The following is a 23,053-nucleotide window of genomic DNA, read 5'->3' as shown; positions in this document are numbered from 1 at the left end:
AGATTGACATAGTATTCATATAACAAAAAAAATCGAAAACCCCAAAACATCCGACAAAACCGAACCAATCCAAACCGATAATGCTTGTTTGGACTAACACATCTTTAAATTTAAAATATGGTCCAAATAATTTAATAGACCTAAACTCAATAAAATTCAGTCGTCTACCATAGTAATTTAACAGAGAGTAAAAAGTACTCCTAAGAAAGAAGAGAGAAAAAGAAGAAAAGAGACCAGAAAATATAGGAGGTTATTTGGTTCAACCATAGTCAAAAAATGAGTACAATTCTGCATACAAAATATATCTTGCGCTCGAACATAGGATCCCACTAACTAATTGTATTAAGCAAAAGCACTAACAAATTAGTAAGAAGTTAAACCAAACTATTGTAATCTAGATTTGAACTATTTCATCAACGAGCTAACAAACCAAGCAGCCTTCACTGCAATTCACCATAACAATCCCTGTATGTTCCTTTGAAATTTTGTTCTTTCTGTTTTCAAGAAAGATTCGGAAGTCATTTTATCTGTCACTCACAGACTCACAGTCTTAGGTTAAACGAAAAGAGCTCAATTGAATTCAGAGCCCATATTTGATAAGTAACACACACAGTGACAGAAGATAGCAATTGCAGCTATCGACCGTCCACAACGTCGGTTATGCTTCTCAGTGGCCGCCTCATGCTCAGGTCTCTATCTCTTGCGTCATCACCGGCAACCCCTTCCCTTCAAGAAATTGCCTCTAACCACCCTGCAGGTTTGTACCCATTCAATTATTATCCCTACTTGCAATATGTGCATCTATCGGACGTCTTCTTTACTTATTTGCAGTTGCTGTAAGAACCCATAGACTTCCTGAATCCGCCTCTGGCCCCAATCTGATTGAATTGGTTGTGCAGGTGTTGCAAAAGTAGTGCTTAAAAAGGGCAAGACACAACTATTTAAGGATGGAAGTCCAATGGTTTACAGTGGTGCTATTGATAGAGTAATTGGTAGACCACCGCCCACCACTGGGGATATTGTCCTTGTTGCTGATGGCACTGAGAAACCAATTGGCTGGGGATTTTACAATTCTACTTCTATGTTCCGTGTCCGCCTCATGCAGCAAGAAGAGGAAACAACACTGTACTATCTGTCTCTTTTATCCTTTTTCCCCCTCTTATTTTCGTTGCATCATTTAAATATTCACCACCTTGACTGGTATGCTCTGTGAAAAATCGGTGCAGAGACCCTTCTTGTGCGCTTAATGCGGAAAAGCTACTGGAAACAAGAATTGCAGCTGCTGCAGAGTTGCGTAAGAATCTAGGGCTTCCGTCTGCTCACACAAATGCATATCGTCTTGTTAATAGCGAAGGCGATAGGTATATTTCCTGAAAAATTCATCCCTATTTCTCATGTATGGAGCCTTATTGGCACTAAGAATCATTTGATCATGTCTATGGCGATGAAGTTTCTAGATAATTACTCAAGCAACTTAAATGGCATTGTCAGGTGCATTACCGTTGAGTCGTTCCTGATTATGGATTTTAGGTACTCAGTCTGTGCAACTATTTTATGAAAAAAGAGGGACAATTCCAAATAAAACAAAACAAAATAAGATTAAAAAAAGTGAGGGAGGAAATGGGGAACAGATGGAGGACTGCTAGCTGTCAATGCTAGATGGACAACTAGTAAATGATTGTCATAGCCGTTTCTTACACGGAAAGAATCAGTCGACCCTTTTAAATTAGTAAAATTTAGGTATAGGTTAGCTATAGCTGTAATTTAACTCATGCTATTATGCTCTGTATCTTCTAAGATGAAAACATGTAAAGCCTTCTTTGATAGGATCCATAAGACATTTTCCTCAAATTATTTCTCCTTCTCATATCTACTAATTGCAGCTTTTGACTGATTCCCTGTGGTTGGTGTTCTACTTTTCATTTCGCTAGTTAGTTACATGTACTCCATGTAATATGCGTGATTGTGAATATTATGCTGTTTGCATTACAGAATGAAGAAGATTTAGCAATGTGTTAAAAATTAGACTTTTTTCTTTCTATATTTCTTTTTGAGAGTGAAGTTTGCTAGAAGGCAAATGTTATAGCTGAAGAGACTTGAATCGATGTACTGTCTTATTATTGAAAAGTATTTTGCTTATTAGTGCTTAAGTTTAGAAATGATGTCCGCTAGCAGCTCGTGCTTCAGTTCATTAGGATTTCTTGTTTAGCATAGGTAATATGTATTTAATTTTCGAGGAGCTTTTTGTGAAGAGAGAAGTTACAGAATTCTGGTCCAACAAGCTTTTTGTGAAGAGAGATGTAAATACAATTGCTGACTTTTTGGATTTCCCCCGTATTTAAAGGAATCAGAGGTCTTATGTGTACATATTAGTACCTTCTTGGTGCAAGTAATGAAACTCTATTTTGGGCAGCCCGGTGCAGAAAGCATCGTGCGTTCACGCAAGGTCCGGGGAAGGGGCGCACCCCAAGGGGTGTGATGTAGACATCCTACCTTTCCGTAATGCAAGCATTAGTGGCTGCATTCTACTTATAAAATAAAAAAGGACAAAGGATTCTGTCCAGTTAATTTAGTTTGTTGCTGCTAGTTGGTTCAGTCAGTTTTTGGCATAGTGACAACTTCAAGTGGTTCATATTCACTATGGAAGAAGTTCGTCAAGCTTCTAAAATTCATATGGGACATGGGATGCAGTTTCACCCAACCCGGGGGTGACAGTGGTCATCCTTTTCTTTCACCTAGTAAAATTCATAGAGGCAGGAGCATGCAGATAGATGTAGGCAGTTGTTTTTTAGGGCAAATGTGTAATTTATGATGTATATTAGAAATACATATGTCAAGTTTTTTCAGAGGCTGTTAACATCTTGCATTTTTTGCAAGGGTGATTTTGGTGATTTTACGTGCTCTCGAATTTGTCATTCAGTTACTTCAATTGCAAGAAATCTGATATTTACTTATTGCAAAAATTACTGCATGACAGACTATCAGGCCTTATTGTTGATATCTTTGGAGATTTAGCTGTAATAGCTTCATCAGCTGCTTGGGTGCAGATATACCAGCATCAGATAACGGATTGTTTGAGTAGATTAAATAATATCAAACAGATAAGCTGGAGGCCAACTGTTGAAATCTTGAAAGAAGAAGGCTTAGATCTTTCTGATTTGAAAAAAACAGATCTAATCATACCTCAAACTAGGGTAAAGGTGAGATCTGTATTCATATGGATATGTTGTGCCATTCAGAATTTGTTTTGAGCTAAAACCGATACGAAGAGTTGTTTGCTCGCATGGAGGTAATAAGAAACTAAGCCAAGAGTGTGATCTGACATGGAATCCTGTTAACATATAAATGTTAGATGCTAGGATTTGCAAAAGTACAATGCTAAATCCGACTTTTAACTTTTAGAGGGTATATTTGTTGTTAAGGAGGCATCTCCTTTTCATTAAGCTATTATTGTCGGTTTCAGAAACTGAACGCAAAATCGTAGATGCATAATCGTAAGTAATTACAATCATCTTCCGTAGTGTGATATGTGGACAGGTGCTTATGTTGCACGCAGCAATGCTTTAGAAGCAGTTTAGATGCTAAATATCCAGTGAGCTTTCTGCCTGTAGATTTGAAATAAGTATGCTATACTGGCCTATCATTAGCATCAGAAAACTGATCTAGTTATTAGATAATAATATTGTGGAGTGTTGATTCAGTTATCTTGAAGTTTATATTTTGGCCTAATCCTGTCAAAATTCTCTGGCCGACTTTTTTAATGTTCTCTCTGTTCTCACTTTTGATTTTTATCTTTGTTGTTTGAGTTGCAGAATCAGTAGCCAAACTACTGCTGAAGTTAAATTCTTCTCAAGTTTAAAAGGTTGTAATTCAAACCTAAACCATGAAATTTTCTGATTTGGTCCCTGGCCCAGCCAATAGTTCAAATTGAGACATATTTCTGGCACACAGATGACAGGCTGGAAGTAAAGTAAGGGCCAATCATCAATCAATGACGCCTTAATCTCAAACATCTGGGGTTGGCTATGTGAATCCCCCGTATCCATTTTTATGCTCTACGAGGGTCCTTTTCATTTCAATATTATTTAATTCGTCTCTTAAGGCAAACTAGGAGCTCTCTAAAACTAAAGTTCTCTAAGTCTCCCGGCTGACATACAAATCTTTAACCACATCATGGCAAACTCCGGATCTGGGAAGGGTTAGCGACAACCAGTGTTGTCAAAGGCGCGCTTAAGCCCTGAATCGAGGCTCAAAACATGTTGAGCGCTTCGCCTCGCTTTGTGGGCGCTTTAGTATCGCATCAAGGCTCTAAGGCATATTTTTCCTTGCCAATGAGTGTAATCCTGAAAATGCGACATTAAACATTTGTTATTTCACTTTATCGTATTTTGTTTTTTCAATTTCTTTGTCCATATATTTGTTATTCATGATTGTAATTATTAGTCTTGAACTATATATACATATTTTTACTTTTCCAGTTGCGCCTTTTATCATTAAAGCCCACGCTTTATTTGCACTTTGCGCTTAAAGCCCCAACGGACCTTAGAGCTTTTTTGCGCTTTTCGCCTTTGATAACACTGGCGACAACATGTCATTTAGGGTAGGGAACGGATGAGGGTAACTTTTGGGGCCACAGGTGGTGCCGGGACAGTACTTTGAAAAATTTCTTTCCCCAACATTTACATAATTTCGTGCCAAACGGAGCTGATAGTCCAATAAGTTTGGAGGCTGTAAGATTGTGAAGTCTTCTGCGGTTAAGATTTAGGAGGAATTTCCAAGATTAGGAGGTGACGGAGTTCCAAAATGTGGTCGATCTGTGTCACAAAGAAAGCACTTCACAGGGTAGCATGAGTATGGAGGTGGGAGTGGGTAACAAGGGAGTCTTTTCTGTTAGGTCACTCTATGAGAAGCTTTTGATTAGGGAGGTGGTTGCCTTCCGATATAGCTCGATTTGGATCAGTAAGGTTCCGAGAAAGGTGTATTTTTTTCACTTGGCGTGCAGCAGGAGGGGTGATCTTGATGGCCGAAAATCTGAAGAAAAGGTAGGTCATTTATGTCAATTGGTGCTTTATGTCTAAGGAATCGGGTGAAAATGTCGACCATCACCTTCTACATTCTCAGGCTGCTTCGAGGATATGGTGGGAAACCTTGAACTAATTGGAATTCTTTGGGTGATGCCATCCATTGTGAAAGAGGTAATCTTTAGCAAGAATTGTGGTAGACGTTGCTCTACTAGCACTTATGTAGATTGTTTGGAGAGAAAGAAATGAGAGAGCTTTCGAAGGTTTAGGGTTGAAATTTGTACATTTGAGGAGTAGGCGAGTAGCCTCTCATTCCTTCTTTCTTGTTGGTGCACTCATGAGGTCCTCTGTTGTATAGAAGATGGTGTATCATTCTTAGAAAGCCATATATTTTTGTAAGTTTTCTACTTTTTGGTATAGAATATTGCGAGTGTTGTTTGCCCAAACCCTAATGATATTTACTTTATTAAAAAATGTAAGTGTAGAAATAATAACTAAACCTTAATCTAATTGATTCGTATCGCTCATACGGACAAGAAAAACTAAACCTTAATTTCAACTGATTGGTATCACGCATCTAGATCCTTCGCGTCCATTTTTTATGTCTTTAACTAAGTCCGTAGGAGCTCATAGGTCTCTTTATTTTTTCTCCCAAAGTTGTAGTATTTTTTTCCAGAGATTGTTGGGGTTTTAGAGCTCAAATGACTTTCTCTCATCGTCTCCTCTATGTGTGCAACTTGCACCCTATTTTGAATGTGATCATGGTCTTGTTCAATATTGTATGACCCATATCCATCTTAACATATATATTTTTACTACACTTATCTTGTTGATATGTTGCTCCTTAGCAGCTGTTAGATAGTTATGTGTAAATAGTCCTAGTCCCATATGTAGTAGGAGTAGAATATGTCCTACTCCCATATGTAGTAGGAGTAGAATATGTATTATATATAGGGCTCATTGTATCATTGTTAAAAACTAGATTTTTCTCCTGTGCATTCTCACATGGTATCAGAGCTTCAGTGAGAAAATCATCGTTGTGCGTCATTCCAACGACGTCCGGGAAGAAAGATCTCATTGCCGTGTAATTTTCCGGCAACTTTGTCTTGTTCCCAGGGTTCATCACTGCTACAGTGGTACTGTGCATATACCAGTACCACCATCATATCCAAAACCCTGGTGCAACCAAAACCCCAAAAATTCCAGTTCCATCGGAACAGAAAAGTCCGTCATCGTGCGTCTTTCCGGTTGACGACTCAAGATTGATTTGTGTTATCTCCTCATCAGTAAGTGTTGTGCGAAAATCAATACTACTATCTTGTTCGAAAACAGTCAATCACCCCGGCAGAAAGTCCCTCACGCGTCTCCACACGCCCCCACGCGCCGCCAGAACTAGGGTTCCGACGAGCTACAATAACTTTTCCGGCGCGTGTGAGCCATTCCGGCCACTTTTTGACAACTTCAGGACAACTTACTCGTCCAGTGATTCCGAGCCTACCCATATAAATTACATCAAATTCTGACAACTTTTATTTTTTCCGGCGTGAACAGTAATTTCCAGAAAAGTTTCTGTTTTCTGGTGATGTTTTAAAACCTATTTTGTAGTGTGGAATTCGGCTTAGTTTCACTATTTTTAAATTTTTCCGGCGACCTTTCGGCAAACTTCTATTTATCAACAACCGCCTGGTTTTGTTGCTCAGGGGGAGTCTAGTGGCCTTGTGTGTCGAATGATCAGATATTTTCACCAAGTTCACTGGTCCTCGTATTAGTTACATATGTAACAAGCTCGGTACATGTGGTTTGTATGCACCGGCTTGAGAGGGAGTGTTAGATAGTTATGTGTAAATAGTCCTAGTCCCATATGTAGTAGGAGTAGAATATGTATTATATATAGGGCTCATTGTATCATTGTTAAAAACCAGATTTTTCTCCCGTGCATTCTTACAAAAATATTCACCCACATTTCACATTGCTGGTTTCACAACCTTCATGTAGAACTTGTTTTTCACTTTGTTATGTATCTTGATCACTTAATACCGCCACGACTCTCCTCCATCTAAGGTCCAACAGTCGCTCACATATAATATTGCTGGTTCCAAAACTGTTCTATATAACTTGCTCTTTTTGCTAGGTATCTTCCTATCACATTGTACCTTCATAGCACTATTTCATTTCTGTCATCTTATTTTAATCCCGTGTTTATTTCATTTATCATGTCATTCTCTTGAAAGAATGAGTCTAGATTTCTGAAATTGTTTGCATTTAGACACCACAATTCCGTCTAATCTTATTCTCTTGTGGGAGATAAACTTGGAATGCATTTTTTTTGGGTCTTGGTTTTACGTATCCTAAAACCTTTGCTCTCTAGAGTGCTTCTCCATTATTCCAAGTCTTGGTTGTCTCTCTCATTAGTTTGGTCATCTACCCCTTGTTTTTGCTAATGGTATCAAATCTTTTATTCAACATTCAGTCTGGGTAACTGGTAAAGTTGCTGCCATGTGACCAGGAGGTCACGGGTTCAAGCCGTGGAAACAGCCTCTTGCAGAAATGCAGGGTAAGACTGCGTATAATAGACTCTTGTGGTCTGGCCCTTCCCCTGACCCCGCGCATAGCGTGCGCTTAGTGCACCGGGATTACTTTCGGTCAAGTACCCTTTTCCAGGTTCATTTCGTACCTCTTTCTCTGAAGTTGGGATAGAGAGAATATCTTCTCTAGATAGAGGCTCTAACACAAGTTGTGCAACGGGAAAGGAAAAGGAGGAGAGGAGCAAAGGCTAGATGGGAGGATTTTACTTCCTTTTTTCTACTTTTTGTATCAAAGTTTAATATCTTATATTTGCTTTCCCAGATCTCACCCTTTTAAAATGCAATATACCTCTCCAAATGTTTCCAGAAATTCAATTCAATTGCATTGGCAGCTGGGTCAGAGTGCATTTTGAAGCAAATTTATACGAGCTAGTGTTACACGCATTATTAGAACTGACCAAATCACAACTTCTGCAATAGTTTGGCAACTACTCTATGACTTGTTCTATATCTACATTTAACATGTGAACTATGCTTGCATTGGAATAAAGATGATTGGAAATAAAGAACACTGTAATGCTGTATGCTAAAGGTTTAAGCCATGGTGTTAAGTATTAATCTACGCTGCTGAAAGCCTGAAAGATTTGTTGACATGGTTTAATCTTTTTTTTTTGTTGAGGTTATGGAGAATGGAATTTCATATTGGATATCCTTGGATGGCCAAAAGACAGGTTTTTATGCCGATCAACGTGAAAACCGTTGCTTCTTATCTACCATTTCAGAGGGTCGTAGAGTTCTTGACATATGTTGCTACACCGGAGGTTTTTCTCTGAATGCAGCATCTGGCGGTGCTTTGGATGTTATCGGTATTAATTATTTTCATTGTCTTGTCAATTCTTATCTGCAAATATAAGTTACTATTTTGCATGAAGAGGAGCCTTGGCGTAACTGTTAAAGTTGTTGCCATGTGACCAGGAGGTCACGGGTTCGAGCTATGGAAACAGCCTCTTGCAAAAATGTAGGATAAGGCTGCGTACAATAGACCCTTGTGGTCCGGTATTTCCCCGGACCCCGCGCATAACGGGAGCTTATTGCACCGGGCTTCCCTTTTTTATAAGTTACTATTTTGCATGTGTAACTCATGCAGTTAGATAACAACAACAACATCACCTACTACTACACCTCAATTCCAAGCAAGTTGGAGAAAAAAGATACATGATTATTGTGTTTAATGAAAATAAAAATGTACGATTACAATAATGTACAACCGATATATGTTCTTCTGACTAACATATCAATAGCTTCTTTCTCTTTTTCTTTCTTGTTCATTGCTCGCATTTCATACTTTAATATAGAAAATAAAAAGTTGTAATACCTGATCTTTTCCTAGATAAATAAGTAAAATGATAATGACATATTACTATGATAATTATTAGAAGTAATCATAAACAAAAGCTTGAAATGCCAAAAAAGCTAAAAGTTACTATGTTTTGTGATGTTGATGTAGAGTTCTTTTATTAGGTTGTCTTTAGTATATGCTTTTTTGGCCATTTTCCTGTTTCTAGGCAAATGCTTCAGAGCTCAATCCCATGCCTTATAAAGTTAGAACATTTATGTTGATCAATGTCCTACCACCAATCCCATAGGGAGGTAGAGCCGTCAATATGGGTTTCGCCGGCCCAACCAAGCCCGTGATTTAATAGGGTTGGGCTAAGATTTTTGGAGCCTATTTAAAAACGAGGCTTTTAAGCCCGGCCCAAGTAAGCCCGTGGCCCCTGAGGCTTGACCGAGGATAGGCTAGGCCGACCCGTGGGCTTAATAACGTATTTAATTAGAAATATAAAAAAATATAGGAAACTACTCCCTCTGTTTCAATTAGATGACACACTTTCCTTATTAGTCCGTTCCAAAAAGAATGACACATTTCTACAATTGGAAATAATTCAACTTTAAACTCTTCATTTTACCCATTTTACCCTTAATGAGAAGCTTTTATAACCACACAAATGTCATGGCCCCACAAAGCTTTTGCCCCTTAAGCTTTTAAGATCACAAATTTCAAAAGTCTTTTTTTTTTTTTAAACTCCGTGCCGGGTCAAACTATCTCATCTAAATTGAAACGGAGTGAGTAAAAATGACAAGAAAAGTAGCCTAATCTCAAACTGGTAATATTTTTTATGCGAATATAAATATTTTTTGTTCTTAAAATTTTTATTATTTCTTAATGTTTAACTAATTAACATTGCATATAATTTGGTGGAGGGCCCATGGGCTGTTTGTGGTGATTTTAACGTTACCAGATTTCCTTCTGAGAAAAGGAACTGCCTTAGGAGATCCAGAGCTATGGTGGAATTTTCAGATTTTATAGATGATATGAATCTGATTGATCTCCCACTAGAAGGAGGTGTCTACACCTGGTTCAAAGGGGATAATCAAATAACCTCCTCCAGAATTGATAGAATCCTGATCTCTGCAGAATGGGATGACACTTCCAGGAACATCAAGCAATCCCTCCTCCAACGACTAATCTCAGACCATGTTCATGTGCCTTTACAATGTGGTTCTTGGGAGCACACCAAGTCATACTTCAAGTTTGATAACTGGTTGCTGAACACAGAAGGCTTCGTAGATATAATCAAAGAATGGTGGACATCTTTTGAATTTTCAGGGAGGCATCTTAACTTGTAAAATGAAAGCACTCAAAGGCAAGCTGAAGGAATGGAGTAAGAAGTAGCCAGGGGAATTTGGGATTGCAAAAGACCAACATGCTAAATCTGTTAGCAATGTTGGACTCTACTCTGGAATATAGAGCCCTAACAGAAGAGGAATCAGTGAAGAAGGCCTCTCTTCTCATGGAATATGAGGAACACCTGAAAAATGAAGAAATTGCATGGAGGCAGAGATCCAGAGCTCTTTGGCTTAAGGAAGGGGACATGAATACAAGTTTCTTCCATAAAACTGCTAATGCACATAAGAGAAGCAATAACATTGATCAATTAGTTATCCAGGAAGAAACAATTGTAGAGCCACAAAGAATCAAGGCTGAGATCATTGACTTTTACAAAGAGTTATATACAGAGAATGAAGAGTGGAGACCTGTGTGCAACTATGATATATGTCCTAAAATATCTGAAGAAGAAAAGGAGTTCTTACAAAGAAGCTTTGATGAACAAGAGGTGTTGGGGTGTTTAAAGATGTGTGCAGTGGACAAGGCTCTTGGACCTGATGGTTACACAATGGGCTTTTTTATCAAGTGCTGGGATGTATTGAAGCAGGACATTATGGAGGTTTTCCACAATTTTCACTCCCACGAAATCTTTGAAAAAAGTTTAAATGCATCATATATAGCCCTGATCCCCAAGAAGGTAGGTGCAAAGGAACTGAGAGATTTCAGGCCTATAAGCTTGATAGGAAGTGTATATAAGCTAATTTCAAAAGTTTTGACAGAGAGACTTAAAGGAGTGATGGAGAAATTGGTGGATTCACAACAGATGGCTTTCATCAAAGGAAGGCAAATAATGGATGTTGTTCTGATTGCCAATGAAGCTGTGGATTCAAGAACTAAACAGAAGAAGCCGAGAATTTTTTGTAAACTAGACATCGAAAAAGCATATGATCATGTAAACAGGAACTTCTTGTTTAAATATGCTATGCCAAATGGGTTTTGGGGTAAAATGGATCAACTGGGTTAAATATTGTATCTCCACTATCAGATTTTCAATCATCATAAATGAATCTCCTGAGGGTTTTTTCCCTGCCCATAGAGGTTTAAGGCAGGGTGATCCTTTATCTCCCTTTCTCTTCATAATAGTCATGGAAGGTCTGAATAACATGGTTAAAACAACAAAAAACAATTGGTGGATCAAAGGGTTTGAGGTAGCTAGAAGTGGAAACAATAGTCTGGAGATCACACACCTTCAATATGTTGATGACACATTAATCTTCTGCGACATAGAAAAGGAGCAGCTGAGGTTTCTAAGAGTTATTCTAGTACTGTTTGAATGGATTTCAGGACTTCATGTTAATTTGAAAAAGAGCCATCTTTACCCAATAAATGAAGTACCTAATATGGAACAATTGGCACTAATCTTGGGAGATGAAGTAGAAACTCTATCTACTGTCTATCTTGGCATGCCTTTGGGTGCCAAATCTAAATCCAAAGAGATATGGAACTATGTTATGGAAAAGTGTGAGAAGAAGCTGTCCAGATGGAAATCCCAGTACCTATCAATGGGAGGAAGACTCACCCTCATCAACTCAGTTTTAGATGCACTCCCAACATATATGATGTCACTCTTCCCTATTCCTGCAGGAGTCATACAGAGATTGAACAAACTAAGAAGAACTTTTTTATGGCAAGGGAACAGAGAAAAAAAAGTTTTTCACTTAGTCAAGTGGAAATCTCTTATAGTTGGCAGAGCTCATGGTGGACTAGGCATCGGGAATTTGAAGGACCATAGCAAGGCTCTCAAGATGAAATGGCTATGGAGGTATTCTCAAGAACCCCAAACCTTATGGGGTAATGTGATCAAAGCCAAATATGGTGAGGAAGACAAGTGGATAACAAAGGAAGTAAATACAGCATATGGAGTTAGCTTATGGAGATCCATCAGGTCACTCTGGCCTATTCTAAAGAACAACTCATCCATCAAAGTGCAAGATGGTAATAAAACCTCCTTCTGGAAAGATAACTGGTTGGGAGATGGATGCTTAAAGGACCTCTACCCTAATATGTATGTTCTGGCACAACACCAACACAACACAGTAGCTGAAATGTGGTCCCCCCAAGGATGGACACTTGTTTTTAGAAGAAGGTTGAATGATTGGGAGGTGGCCAGAATGACTGACTTCATCAAACATCTGGTAAGATTCATAGGTTTACAGAGTGGGGTGGACACAATAAGGTGGCCGGAACATAACAATGGCATCTATAAGGTGAATGTAGCATACAAGATCCTGAATCAAGCTAACCAGCAGATTAACAACTGGCCTTGGAAGCATATATGGAAAATCAAGATTCCCTATAAGGTAGCATGTTTTTCTTGGTTACTAGCAAATGAGGTTGTTCTGACACAAGACAATCTTATAAAGAGAGGGATTCAATTGTGCTCAAGATGTCACTTATGTGGAGAAGATGTTGAGACAGTTAGCCATCTATTTTTACATTGCAAGATAACTGACCAGTTATGGAATATCTTTATTAATCTCAGGGGCATAGCTTGGACAATGCCTAGTAAGATTGCTGAAGTTCCTTTCAGTTGGGATGAAACTGGAACTGGAGCAAGAGACAGAGATAGATAGAGAACTATCCCAGCATGTATTTGGTGGACAATCTGGAAAGAAAGGAATTCCAGATGTTTTGAGGATAGAAGAAACTTTGTGCAGAAGATCAAGCTTAATTGTGTTTTGCTTTTTTGCTTTTGGTGTAAACAGATCTACGCAGAAGATACTGTTTCAATCCTAGATGTCCTAGAATCTTGTTAGGCCTGAGGACCAAGTTTTTTGCTTTTGGCTACTTACTTGTAAATATGGTTTTAGTACAACCTATGTACTGATTTTATTATAATATACAATATGGTACCATCTCGAAAAAAAAAAAATTAACATTGCATATAGTTATATATTTAGATGAAATACATCTTTATTTCATAAGAGGATTCAAATGTGCTTGATGAAGATGATCTGTTGGTGTTGGATATGCCATGAGCACCTTGAAAATATTGTTGAGTAGTTTGTTTTGAGTTTTGACTTTTAATGAATAAAATATTGTCCTCATTTTTTGTGTTTTATTGTAATCTATTGGAACAATGTCAAAATTATTAAGTTTTGCCGAAGTTTTTTATCCAACAAGTATGAAAAATAATTTTTAAAAATGGTGGGCCAGCCTGTGGGGGCCCGTGACCCGCGTAGGGCTAGGTTGGACTGACCATTTTAACGCCCATCGAAACAGTGGGCTAGCCCTGCCCAGCCCGTCAAATGTCAAAGCCCACGTGGGTTGGGCTTGACCAGCCCGTATTGACAGCTCTATAGGGAGGTAACCTCCTTCCTCATAATTTAGGGTTAGGTTCAAACAAATTGGAAGGTTTTGCAGTCATTGTGTGTCCTCTTCACCCCCTTGGCTCTTTGCCTTCTCTTCGATTTTGAATTCTCTCTTATTCCACTCTAGATCTCTTCAAACTATTCACCTCCATATTGCCCAACTGAAACATCAGGCGATGGTTCATTCTCTCTTTCTTCAAGGATTCCAGCTATCCTTCTATTTCTGAATCCATGGTGTATAAGGCAGTTGAAATCTCAATAATCCTTGATATAAGTATATAATCTAATCACTTCGATGATGCTGGAGCCCATGCCATTCCATCTAGGATCATTACATAAGCAAAAGAGTGTTCCATTGATTTCAAGTTTTCAACTCAAAGTAGAATATCAGTAGTTCTTAACAAAATGAAGTGCAAAGTTACAAGATATTGGATCTAATATGCTAATCAAAACCAACAAACTAAGTCAAGGCTGTAACCTCAACAACGATGATCTTTGGCAGTGATTTAACAGACTTTAGAAGGAGAAGAATAAGGAAGAGAGAGGAAGAGTGATAGAGATAAGAGATAGAGAGGTCGGGGAGAAGCAGAAAGGAGGATTGAGAAGAAGAACAACAGATAGAGAGAATGAGATTTCTGTGTCGATTCTTCACTACCTTCTCATTTCCTCTTTGTTTATATTGACAACAGAGAGATGATGTGCCAAGTCGCTGCCCATGTGACATTCAACCAGTTCACGTGCCTCTAACAAATTGAGGTCATTACATTCCCTTCTCTTTGAATTCAACCTTGTCCTCAACAACAAACAACAACAACAACAACAACAACAACAACAACAACAACCCAGTATAATCCCACTAGTGGGGTCTGGGTAGGGTAGTGTGTACCCAGACCTTACCCCTACCCTGGGTAGAGAGGCTGTTTCCGATAGACCCTCGGCTCCTTCCCTCCAAGAACTTCCCACCTTACTCTTGGGGTGACTCGAACTCACAACCTCTTGGTTGGAAGTGGAGGGTGCTCACCACTAGAGCAACCCACTCTTGTCCAACCTTGTCCTCAAGGTTGTTAGAAAATGAGTCGGACCATATCCTTGAGTTCAAAATGGATTTCTCTGTATGATGCTGACCTGCCGATCCAGCTTAACATTATTGTAACTAAATCATACCCGGCATCACTTTCGGAAGGTTTCTCCAACTTCCTGTTGTCACAAAAAAATATTTCATCCCACAATATCAATAGGTCTTCAAGTTGAATTGCATACCAACTAGTTTCTGGCATGTAATGTTGTTTAGCTTCTCTTATCATTTCTTTCAATTTCAACTATATCTCCTGCTTAGTTGTATGAGCATTATCACCAGCAAGTTATGAATGCAGTACACCATCCACCTTCATTGAACTCCATTGCCTTTTCAACATTTTTGTTCTTCATTGAACTTCTAACTCTTTCTACATCATCCCACCTCTCTGCTCTTGCATAAGCATTAGACATAATGACATAGCCTCTAGCATGCTATAATTCAAGCTGCAGGAGCTTCTCTGATACAACTTTTGCTATTTCAAGGTTCTTGTGAGCTCTGCAAGTAGAGAATACTGCATCCCAGATCACAATCTGACTCCAAGGGCATGCTTTCAGTAAATTTAAAAGCCTCGTCCAATCGACCAGTGCTGCCAAGCAATTGACAACAACAGCATAATGTTTCATAGTGGGCTCAATTGAATACTCGCGCTTCATGCTATCAAATATCTGAAGACCCTGATCCACCTGTCCAGCATGTGAGAGCTTTCAGTTAAAACAACAAGAAGAAACTCCATCGTGTTTGGTTCCATCCAGTTCCATATCTGTATAACATTTTAGAGCTTTATCACCATGTCCATGAGTTGCCCGACCCCGAATAATAGGATTTTAAACGACTCAGTTAATTTCATTGGAAGAGCAAAATTCCCAAATCAATAGACTGGACATCTCTCAGACCTCTCAAAAGGACAGCATCTTCCTGAGAACGCCACTAATGCTGGCTCAATTGAAACTGGTGCCATTTCATACCATTTGGCTGCATATTCTAGTTAACCAAATATATCACATCCAAAGAGAAGAGGTTTAAGTGAGGAACCCGATCAAACACTTGATTATAGTTAGGCTCCTTCGTGTTGCCTCACCCTCTACCTTCTTCACCTTAGAATCAATAATCATAAGCACGTCAATTATAGCAACCTCTTCATCTGGTTTTCCTAGGTCCTAAATCCTTGGCATTGCATATTTACTCATTGTAGCCCATGCTCGTTTATCACTCCTTGTGCTGCCTCATTTGATGTCAATTTCTTCATCAACTCCAGAACTTTCACTCTGATGTAGATGCAAAATTAAGCTTCAACTCCATATTTTCCGCCATGGTTGTTAATCAGAGCTGTGCCATGAAAATGGCTCTGGTACTATTTTGTAACAGTCTAACCTCAAGGATCATTACATAAGCAAAAGGGTATTCCATTGATTTCAACTCAAAGTAGAAGTACAGCAGTTCTCAATGAAATGAAGTGTGAATTACAAGAAAGTGGATCTTATTAAGTATGTGACCGTCTCATCTAAAAGCTTAAGCTATTAGAGAGAACATTTGATTTACTTCATTATATTCTAAACACGCCCCCTCACGTGCAGGCCTGATTCTTTTTCATGGGCCAAGCACATGGGAATTTTCTTTTTGAAAATGGGTGGCGGTGAGACTCGAGCTTAAGATGTTTGCCTGCCTAAGTACCATGTTGAAGGTCTGGCCATCTCATCTAAAATTTTAAGCTGTTAGAGAGAAGACACTTTTATTTAGTTAATTATATTCTCAACAGGTCTAAATTGCTAATCTGAACCAACAAAGTAAGTCAAGGCTGAAACCTCAACAATGATGAACTTTCGTATGATTTAACAGTCTTTAGAAGAAGAATAGGGAAGAGAGAGGAAGAGCTATAGCATTAAGAGATAGAGAGAGAAATAGACAGATAGTGAAGGAGGAGAAAGGAAAGTTGAGAAGAAGAACAGAGTAGATTGAGAGAATGATATTTCTGTAATGATTCTTCACTGCCTTCATTCACATTTCCTCTCTTGTTTATATTGATAACAGAGAGATGATGTGCAAAGACGTTGCCCATGTGACATTCAACCAGCTCACGTGCCTCTAGCAAATTGCTATCATTACATGTTGATAAATGGTGCAGAGAAGAACACTGCAGAAGACACAATGAGAGCATATCTGTAGTTACAGGTGGTGAGAGAAAGGTATATACCTAGAATGCAATAAAGAGGCAGAGAAAGACATTGGCTTATTCCATTTGCTATTTTCTCTGTTTTCTTTTTTCTCTGGTATTGGTTTAGTCACATGCAGGAGGATAATACACCCAATAATAACTAATACATGGGTAATAGATTTGAAAGAAACACTTGCTTCTCGCTTCCCCACCGCCTCGCTCTTATGTGCGCTATGCACTTGCTTCATTCTTTGCACTTCACATTAAGCGAATATCATTCTTCGCCTTTTCACCATCATTGAAAGTAAGAGCGGTAGATTCTCACAGCTTTTTTTTTTTTTTTTTTTAAGAATTTCCCAGGCTTCCTGGGGTGTTGTATTTATTTCCAAAAGATAGGAGGGGGATGTGAGCCTTACCTCCAAGGATTACAACACACCGATATACATCCAACAGAGGTTGTTACATTAGTTTGCGCCTCTGTTAAAGTACAAGACATTTACTACTTAGCTAACAAAAAAATTTGTTTTGTCATACTTAAGCCTAACAGTAGGCATCTGGTGTTTGTCAAGCACAAAAGAACCTTTAGCTCCTTTTGGGAGTTGTTGGAAAGAAAGGTATACTTTGGCTTCAGAGTTAGTAGTTGCCAATTTTGCTAGAGAATCTGCTACTTCATTAGCCTCCCTGAAGCAATGCACAGGGCTAATATTGGCCTGGTAGATTCTCACAGCTGTAGTTCAAGTCGGTAAAGTTTGTGGAGTCGTTCAAGAATGCGAGCAATATTTATCTTATTCCTCGCGGTGTATCAGAACACTTTCGTAGTTAATCCGACGTGCTATTTTTTTCTTATCTTGGTACTACTTTATAAGTTTGCGTCTGGTTTTCTAGTGTTGTGAATACTCCGTGTTTTGAAGGTGTTGATTCATCTTTGCCTGCATTGGAACTTGCCAAAGAAAATGTTGCATTAAATGGCTTGGATTCCCAAAGGATATCTTTTCTGCGAGAAGACGCAACTGAGTTCATGAAGGCTGCTGTTTCTAGAAACGAATCGTGGGACATAGTTATATTGGATCCTCCTAAATTGGCGCCTCGGAAAAAGGTAATTAAAATGTTTTGTATGTGGATTTCAGTGTTGATATCTTGGTGAGAAACTGTACTTTGTTCTGAATCTAAAAAGATTTGCATTTGCTGTATGGAGTGTAGGCATCGCTCAATTTCTGAGTTATGGTAAATGAATTATTTTGTGACGCGTTTGGTGGAAAGTGATTTACTGATGTGGTATCTCAAGTATTGGTTGTTGGATCACATGGCTAATGGATTTGAAAGAATATTGCTTCTAGAATATTTCTGATAGAAAATGGTGATCAACTTATATATCCCAGGACCAGTGCATGCAATACATTAACCATTTTAAGTAACTTCTCATGAAATTACAGAATATGACATGAAAGTCACTTCCCAAGAAACTACGCGGAAAAATTCCCAATGAGATGGTGAGCGGAGGATGATGCCATAGAACATCTGTTTTATCCAACGGGATGGTGAGAGGAGAAGGATGCCGTAGAGCATCTGTTCTTTTTGAATATGCTTGGAAAGAGCATTCCTGGTTACTAACTTCCTCATTTGTGAGGATAAGTCATATTTGCCTCTGTCGTGTCTTTGATTCATCGCTTTTATTCCATCTTAGTCATTTCAACTAATTGGCAGGAAAATGCTTTTCTATGACATCGTGTTATTTGTTTCAGACCTCTTTCATTTTGTAGTCATTTTTCACTTGTTCGTTACTTAATACAGGTCTTAAAGAGTGCGTCTGGCATGTATAGGAATTTGAACTATTTGGCCATGCAGTTGACAAAAAGAGGTGGTCTCCTAATGACCTGCTCATGTTCTGGAGCTATGACCCAAAGTGGACTGTTCTTCCGCATTCTTCAGGCAAGTTAGATTAGCTTTATTCAAGGACTAGTAAAAAGATATATCAAACACCGTTGGAATCTTTGCCGATATTATGAAAAAGTTTTCTGTAAAAAGAATGTTGTGTTTGAGTAACTTGTTCTGAAAAAAAGTTTTGGAAATTGTCCTTCCCTAATATTTGCAATTTTTTTTTTGATTTGCGGAGGAATGACTATGGTTCTTTTTAGAGGCGGATTCCGTATTTTACTACTGGGCCCGTTCAGGCCTAGTATTTTGACTCGGAGTACATATTTATATGTGAATATCCACTAAAATTTTAACAAATATTAGATCTGAACCCAGAATTTTAAAAGTACAATGAGTTCAATGTTAAGAATTTTAAAGGTCGAACCTATCAAGTTAAAATCCTAAATCCGCCTTTAGCTCTAGTACCAATCCTACAAGAAAAAGGAACCCAAACTTAGTGACTACTCCATACTGCATAGTTTTTTCCTTTATTAACATGGCACCAAAGAGGTGCTGTAAAAATATTTACAAGATGCCAACAGAATATCCCTTCCTACTCATGAGTTCTCTCACTGCTTCAACATCATTTACGAAATTCTATTTACGCCAAAAATGAAATAAAAGTAAACAGTTCATCCTCAAAGGGATCTAGGATGTGAAGATTCTGGATTCCTATAGCAACTTCAAGTCAATATTACAATAATAACTACGAATCACAGTCAAATACTTATATATAATTAGTGGATTTCTTAATAATATATACATGGTCTGGGCAAAAGTTACTGGGTTCATGTGAACCCATAACCAACGCTCTAGATCCGCTCCTGGTTGATCTTCTGAATAGAGTTTCCTTTATCGTCAAATCACCTAGTGTTTCACTCCCTCCAAACTGTCCACCATATGCAAGCGGGAACGGTTTGCCAGCATTTCCTTTGATTGGAATTCTTGCCTCTGATGCTCCAATATTTCAGTAGCTCCCAAGTACACCCTCAGATGCTCCGTTTTAGTCCCACCATATTCAGAAAGAGTTGCCATAGCTGGTCCATAAGATGATAGTGCAAAATAAATGTTTGATACTCTCAGCCTTGTCTCCACATAGATAACATCTGGAGCAGAACAGAAATCCTCCTTGTTAGAGATTTTCCTGTGTTAAACAAGCTTCTCGGGCTACCCAGTGAAAGAAGGCACTTTGTGAGTTGCATTTGTTTTCCACATACAGCATAGTTTTAGCACCCAAAATCCATTTGATGCCCTGAAACTTGATGTTTGATTAACAGGTTTGTTAAAAGACAATGTTATCTAATGGAACACCATGATATAATGTATAAAGTAGGCTTTAGTTTTTTTTCTTTTTTTCTTTTGTAAGGTAGTCCATTTTAACTTTGTCAATTCTTGCTCTGCTCCTATGTGGTTTTACAATGTCTATGGACAAGGGCAATTAATAACTCGATGCTCTTTATATAGCTGTGGATAGACAGAAGTTTGTTGATGAAAACAGGTTTTTCTTTGATGACGACCGTTACAATACTGATAACCATGTCACTGAATGAAGCATCCTCACCTATTGTGCAAGTTGTGCCTGCATGAGCACATTTTTGGCAACAAGATCTATTCTTTGTGGTATTTAAATGCAGCCTCTTTTCAAAAGAGAACTTGCCAATTTTAATTTGGTTATTATTTCGAGCTGAACTGTATGTTAATATCTTGCTCCAGTCCTTCAAGAAACATAGCTTGACTGATTTGCTTGCACTTAGGGTGCTGCATCAATGGCTGGGAGGAAAATCACTGTTGTACGTCAGGCAGGAGCAGCATGTGATCATCCAATTGATCCTGCCTATCCAGAGGGAACATATCTCACGAATATCTTGCTTAGAGTGTTGTAGATCTTTTTGTATATCGAATGAACCCCTTGTTTACTAATGGAATACAGCAAGTTCAAGGTGTAAGTTAAAATGCCATTTTTTTTCCGTTTTGAGATTTCTTTTTCTTTTTCCCTCTTTCGGAGTCCTATCTTAGTATTAACTCCCTTCATACTTGTTGTATTACTTGTTGACGGTCGAAGTTGGTTTGTGCCCTGACGCGTTGACTTGCTTGTTGAGTGAGTTGAGCAAGAGACAAGATTTCTAGAGTGAAATACGGGTGATCGAAATCGAACTCACTTTCCACTCGGTAACATTCTAAACTTATAATTATAAGACATTACGACCAAGGGAATGAAAATGTAGACATCTAAGTATGTGTGTAGCTTGTCTGAATTGCCTCTTTTTTAGCACTTCTTTTTTTGTTGGATTTTTACCTATTTACTTATAACTCCCTAATCAAGTTTCAATTTAATTACATGGTTATATACAATTTATCAATTATATACAAATTAGTTTTAAATGAGTCTTGATTGTAGCCCATTAATTTAGTAAATCCTCCAATCACAGTATTTGTTCTCTCTTTGAAATCAACTATTTCTACACCGATTTTATTAAGGTTTTTTCTTTTAAAGCTCCTACTTTTCTCTAACAATGGTGAAGGACGGGATTGATTTTTTATCGATCTGAATTTTGCCATGGCTGGAGTTTGGATTTATTCTGGGCTTCCCCTTTTCTTGTTGACGTTTTGATTGCGGGCTAGCAACAGATGAATATTAATTATTTGGCTCGAATGTTCGAATTGAAATTGTCAATCAATAAATTTTGAAGGTGTTTAACTCTCCACCGTTGATAACCATTAAAAAAGCTTCGAAGCCTTGATTTCGAGTTCAGATTATTCAAAAAATATTATTTGTTTGGATTGGGTGTTATTGCAAACGATTTGGAATATTCTATGGAGTTAATATCTCGATTTTGAGGGTATTTGATGAAGATTAGATTGGATTTGGCTGAATTTCATATTGAAATTCGAAGAAGCAGAAGAACACACCACATAAAATATATACAAATCATATACAAAATACATACAAAAAACATATTTGTATGAAAATTGTATTTAAGTTGTATGATATTGTAGTTGTATTTAACTGGGTAAGAATGATGTATGAAAGTTATAGATAAGTTGTATGCTATATAATTAGTTGTATGGAATTTATTTTTAATTATTTAGATGAAGGACAATTTGGACTTCGTTCCCTTCATTTACGCCATTTTCCCAGCAAAGAATTTCCTAGTTTAAGACACTAATAATATATTGTATATAAATTATAAGAAAAACTTGTTTAGGGCAGGTAATATACAAAATTTGAAATTTTTGGTAAATAAGTTACAAACATTTGTATAGGAACGAAAAAAATTCCTTTTATTTTTTTCAAAATTAAGAAATAAGAGCTTGACCGGAAAGAAAAGCATTTTCTTTAGCACTTCATTCTCACAATTATCATTACTATTTTATCTTTTTTGCTTTAATGTGCTTCTCCTTAGTCCCTACTTCGTCCTAAATCCTTATAGCCTGCCCTTAAGGGTAACATGGCTGTCATATGGAGTCCAACTGCGTATTTCACGATAAAGACGTTGAAAAATATTTCTAATTTGAGACGTCAAAAGGCCAATTTACATCGTCTATTTGGGACCAAAAGAGAAAAACCTCCATTTATTCGAGACACAGGTAACACAAGTGTATCAAAGTTATCACAAGTGCGATAGCTAATAATCCAATTATCCAGATAACAAGTGATGTTTGGCATATTTCGATATGTGTTGATGTTACTTTACCCATGTTTTAACCACTTCTTGATGTTATTTGATCTTCAAAATACCCAACATGGTTTAATTATTGGTTTTATGACTAATTGAGTTGTGTGTGGTGAATTAGGGTGTTTGGAGTGCAAAAATATGAAGAAAAGGTGCTCTAGGTAGAGGAAGAGAGATTGGATGCGTCGCATCCAATCTAGAAAAAGATCAGATTTCGCGCACCCTTAGCAGTGAAGTCAGCCCATAGCATCCGCCATAGCATCCGCACCTGGACAAAGCTGAGATGGAGGAACTAGGGGTGGATGCGTCGCATCCACCCTCGCATGCAAAGCTGAGAAATAGAGGACAAGGTGGATGCGTCGCATCCACCTTCGCAGGCAAAACTGAAATAGAGGACGAGGTGGATGCGTCGCATCTACCTTAGCATCAATCTCTGAAGCCGATTTGGACTAGGAATAGGAGAGCTTTGGCCCACGACTTTTGTACGCAATATATAAGCCAAAAACGCCTCCTTTAGGTTATCTAACATATTGGAGAAGAGGAAAAAGGCACAACAAAGTTCTAAAACCACAGAATTCGTCTTGAGTTCCTATTCTCTCTTTCTTTTATTGATTCTTATGCACTCTTGTGAATTTTTGATGATTGCCTGA

The 23,053-nt window shown here is 38.1% G+C and overlaps 1 protein-coding gene across 1 annotated transcript; it reads left to right on the top strand.

Annotated features, from left to right (window-relative positions):
• The first annotated feature begins 321 nt into the window (after positions 1 to 321).
• Positions 322 to 20,696, top strand: LOC104118496 (uncharacterized). The gene is made up of 8 exons (XM_009629744.3): positions 322 to 757; positions 900 to 1,125; positions 1,227 to 1,361; positions 2,978 to 3,200; positions 8,226 to 8,412; positions 17,727 to 17,911; positions 18,607 to 18,744; positions 20,484 to 20,696. The coding sequence occupies exons 1-8, from the start codon at positions 661 to 663 to the stop codon at positions 20,610 to 20,612; spliced, it is 1,320 nt and encodes a 439-aa protein (XP_009628039.1). The 5' UTR covers positions 322 to 660; the 3' UTR covers positions 20,613 to 20,696.
• The last annotated feature ends 2,357 nt before the right edge of the window (positions 20,697 to 23,053 follow it).

The sequence above is a fragment of the Nicotiana tomentosiformis genome, chromosome 11 (genome assembly GCF_000390325.3).
Source record: "Nicotiana tomentosiformis chromosome 11, ASM39032v3, whole genome shotgun sequence".
NCBI classification, from domain to species: Eukaryota; Viridiplantae; Streptophyta; class Magnoliopsida; order Solanales; family Solanaceae; genus Nicotiana; species Nicotiana tomentosiformis.
Note: the sequence above shows the minus strand (reverse complement) of the source record. Positions and strands in the feature narration are given on the sequence as shown.

Bases quoted from the DNA above. Each gene is read 5' to 3' on its own strand.
- LOC104118496 (XM_009629744.3), top strand. From the start codon at position 661: ATGCTTCTCAGTGGCCGCCTCATGCTCAGGTCTCTATCTCTTGCGTCA. The intron at 758-899 runs GTTTGTACCCAT...TTGGTTGTGCAG, and splicing joins TGCCTCTAACCACCCTGCAG to GTGTTGCAAAAGTAGTGCTT. The intron at 3,201-8,225 runs GTGAGATCTGTA...TTTTTTGTTGAG, and splicing joins TACCTCAAACTAGGGTAAAG to GTTATGGAGAATGGAATTTC.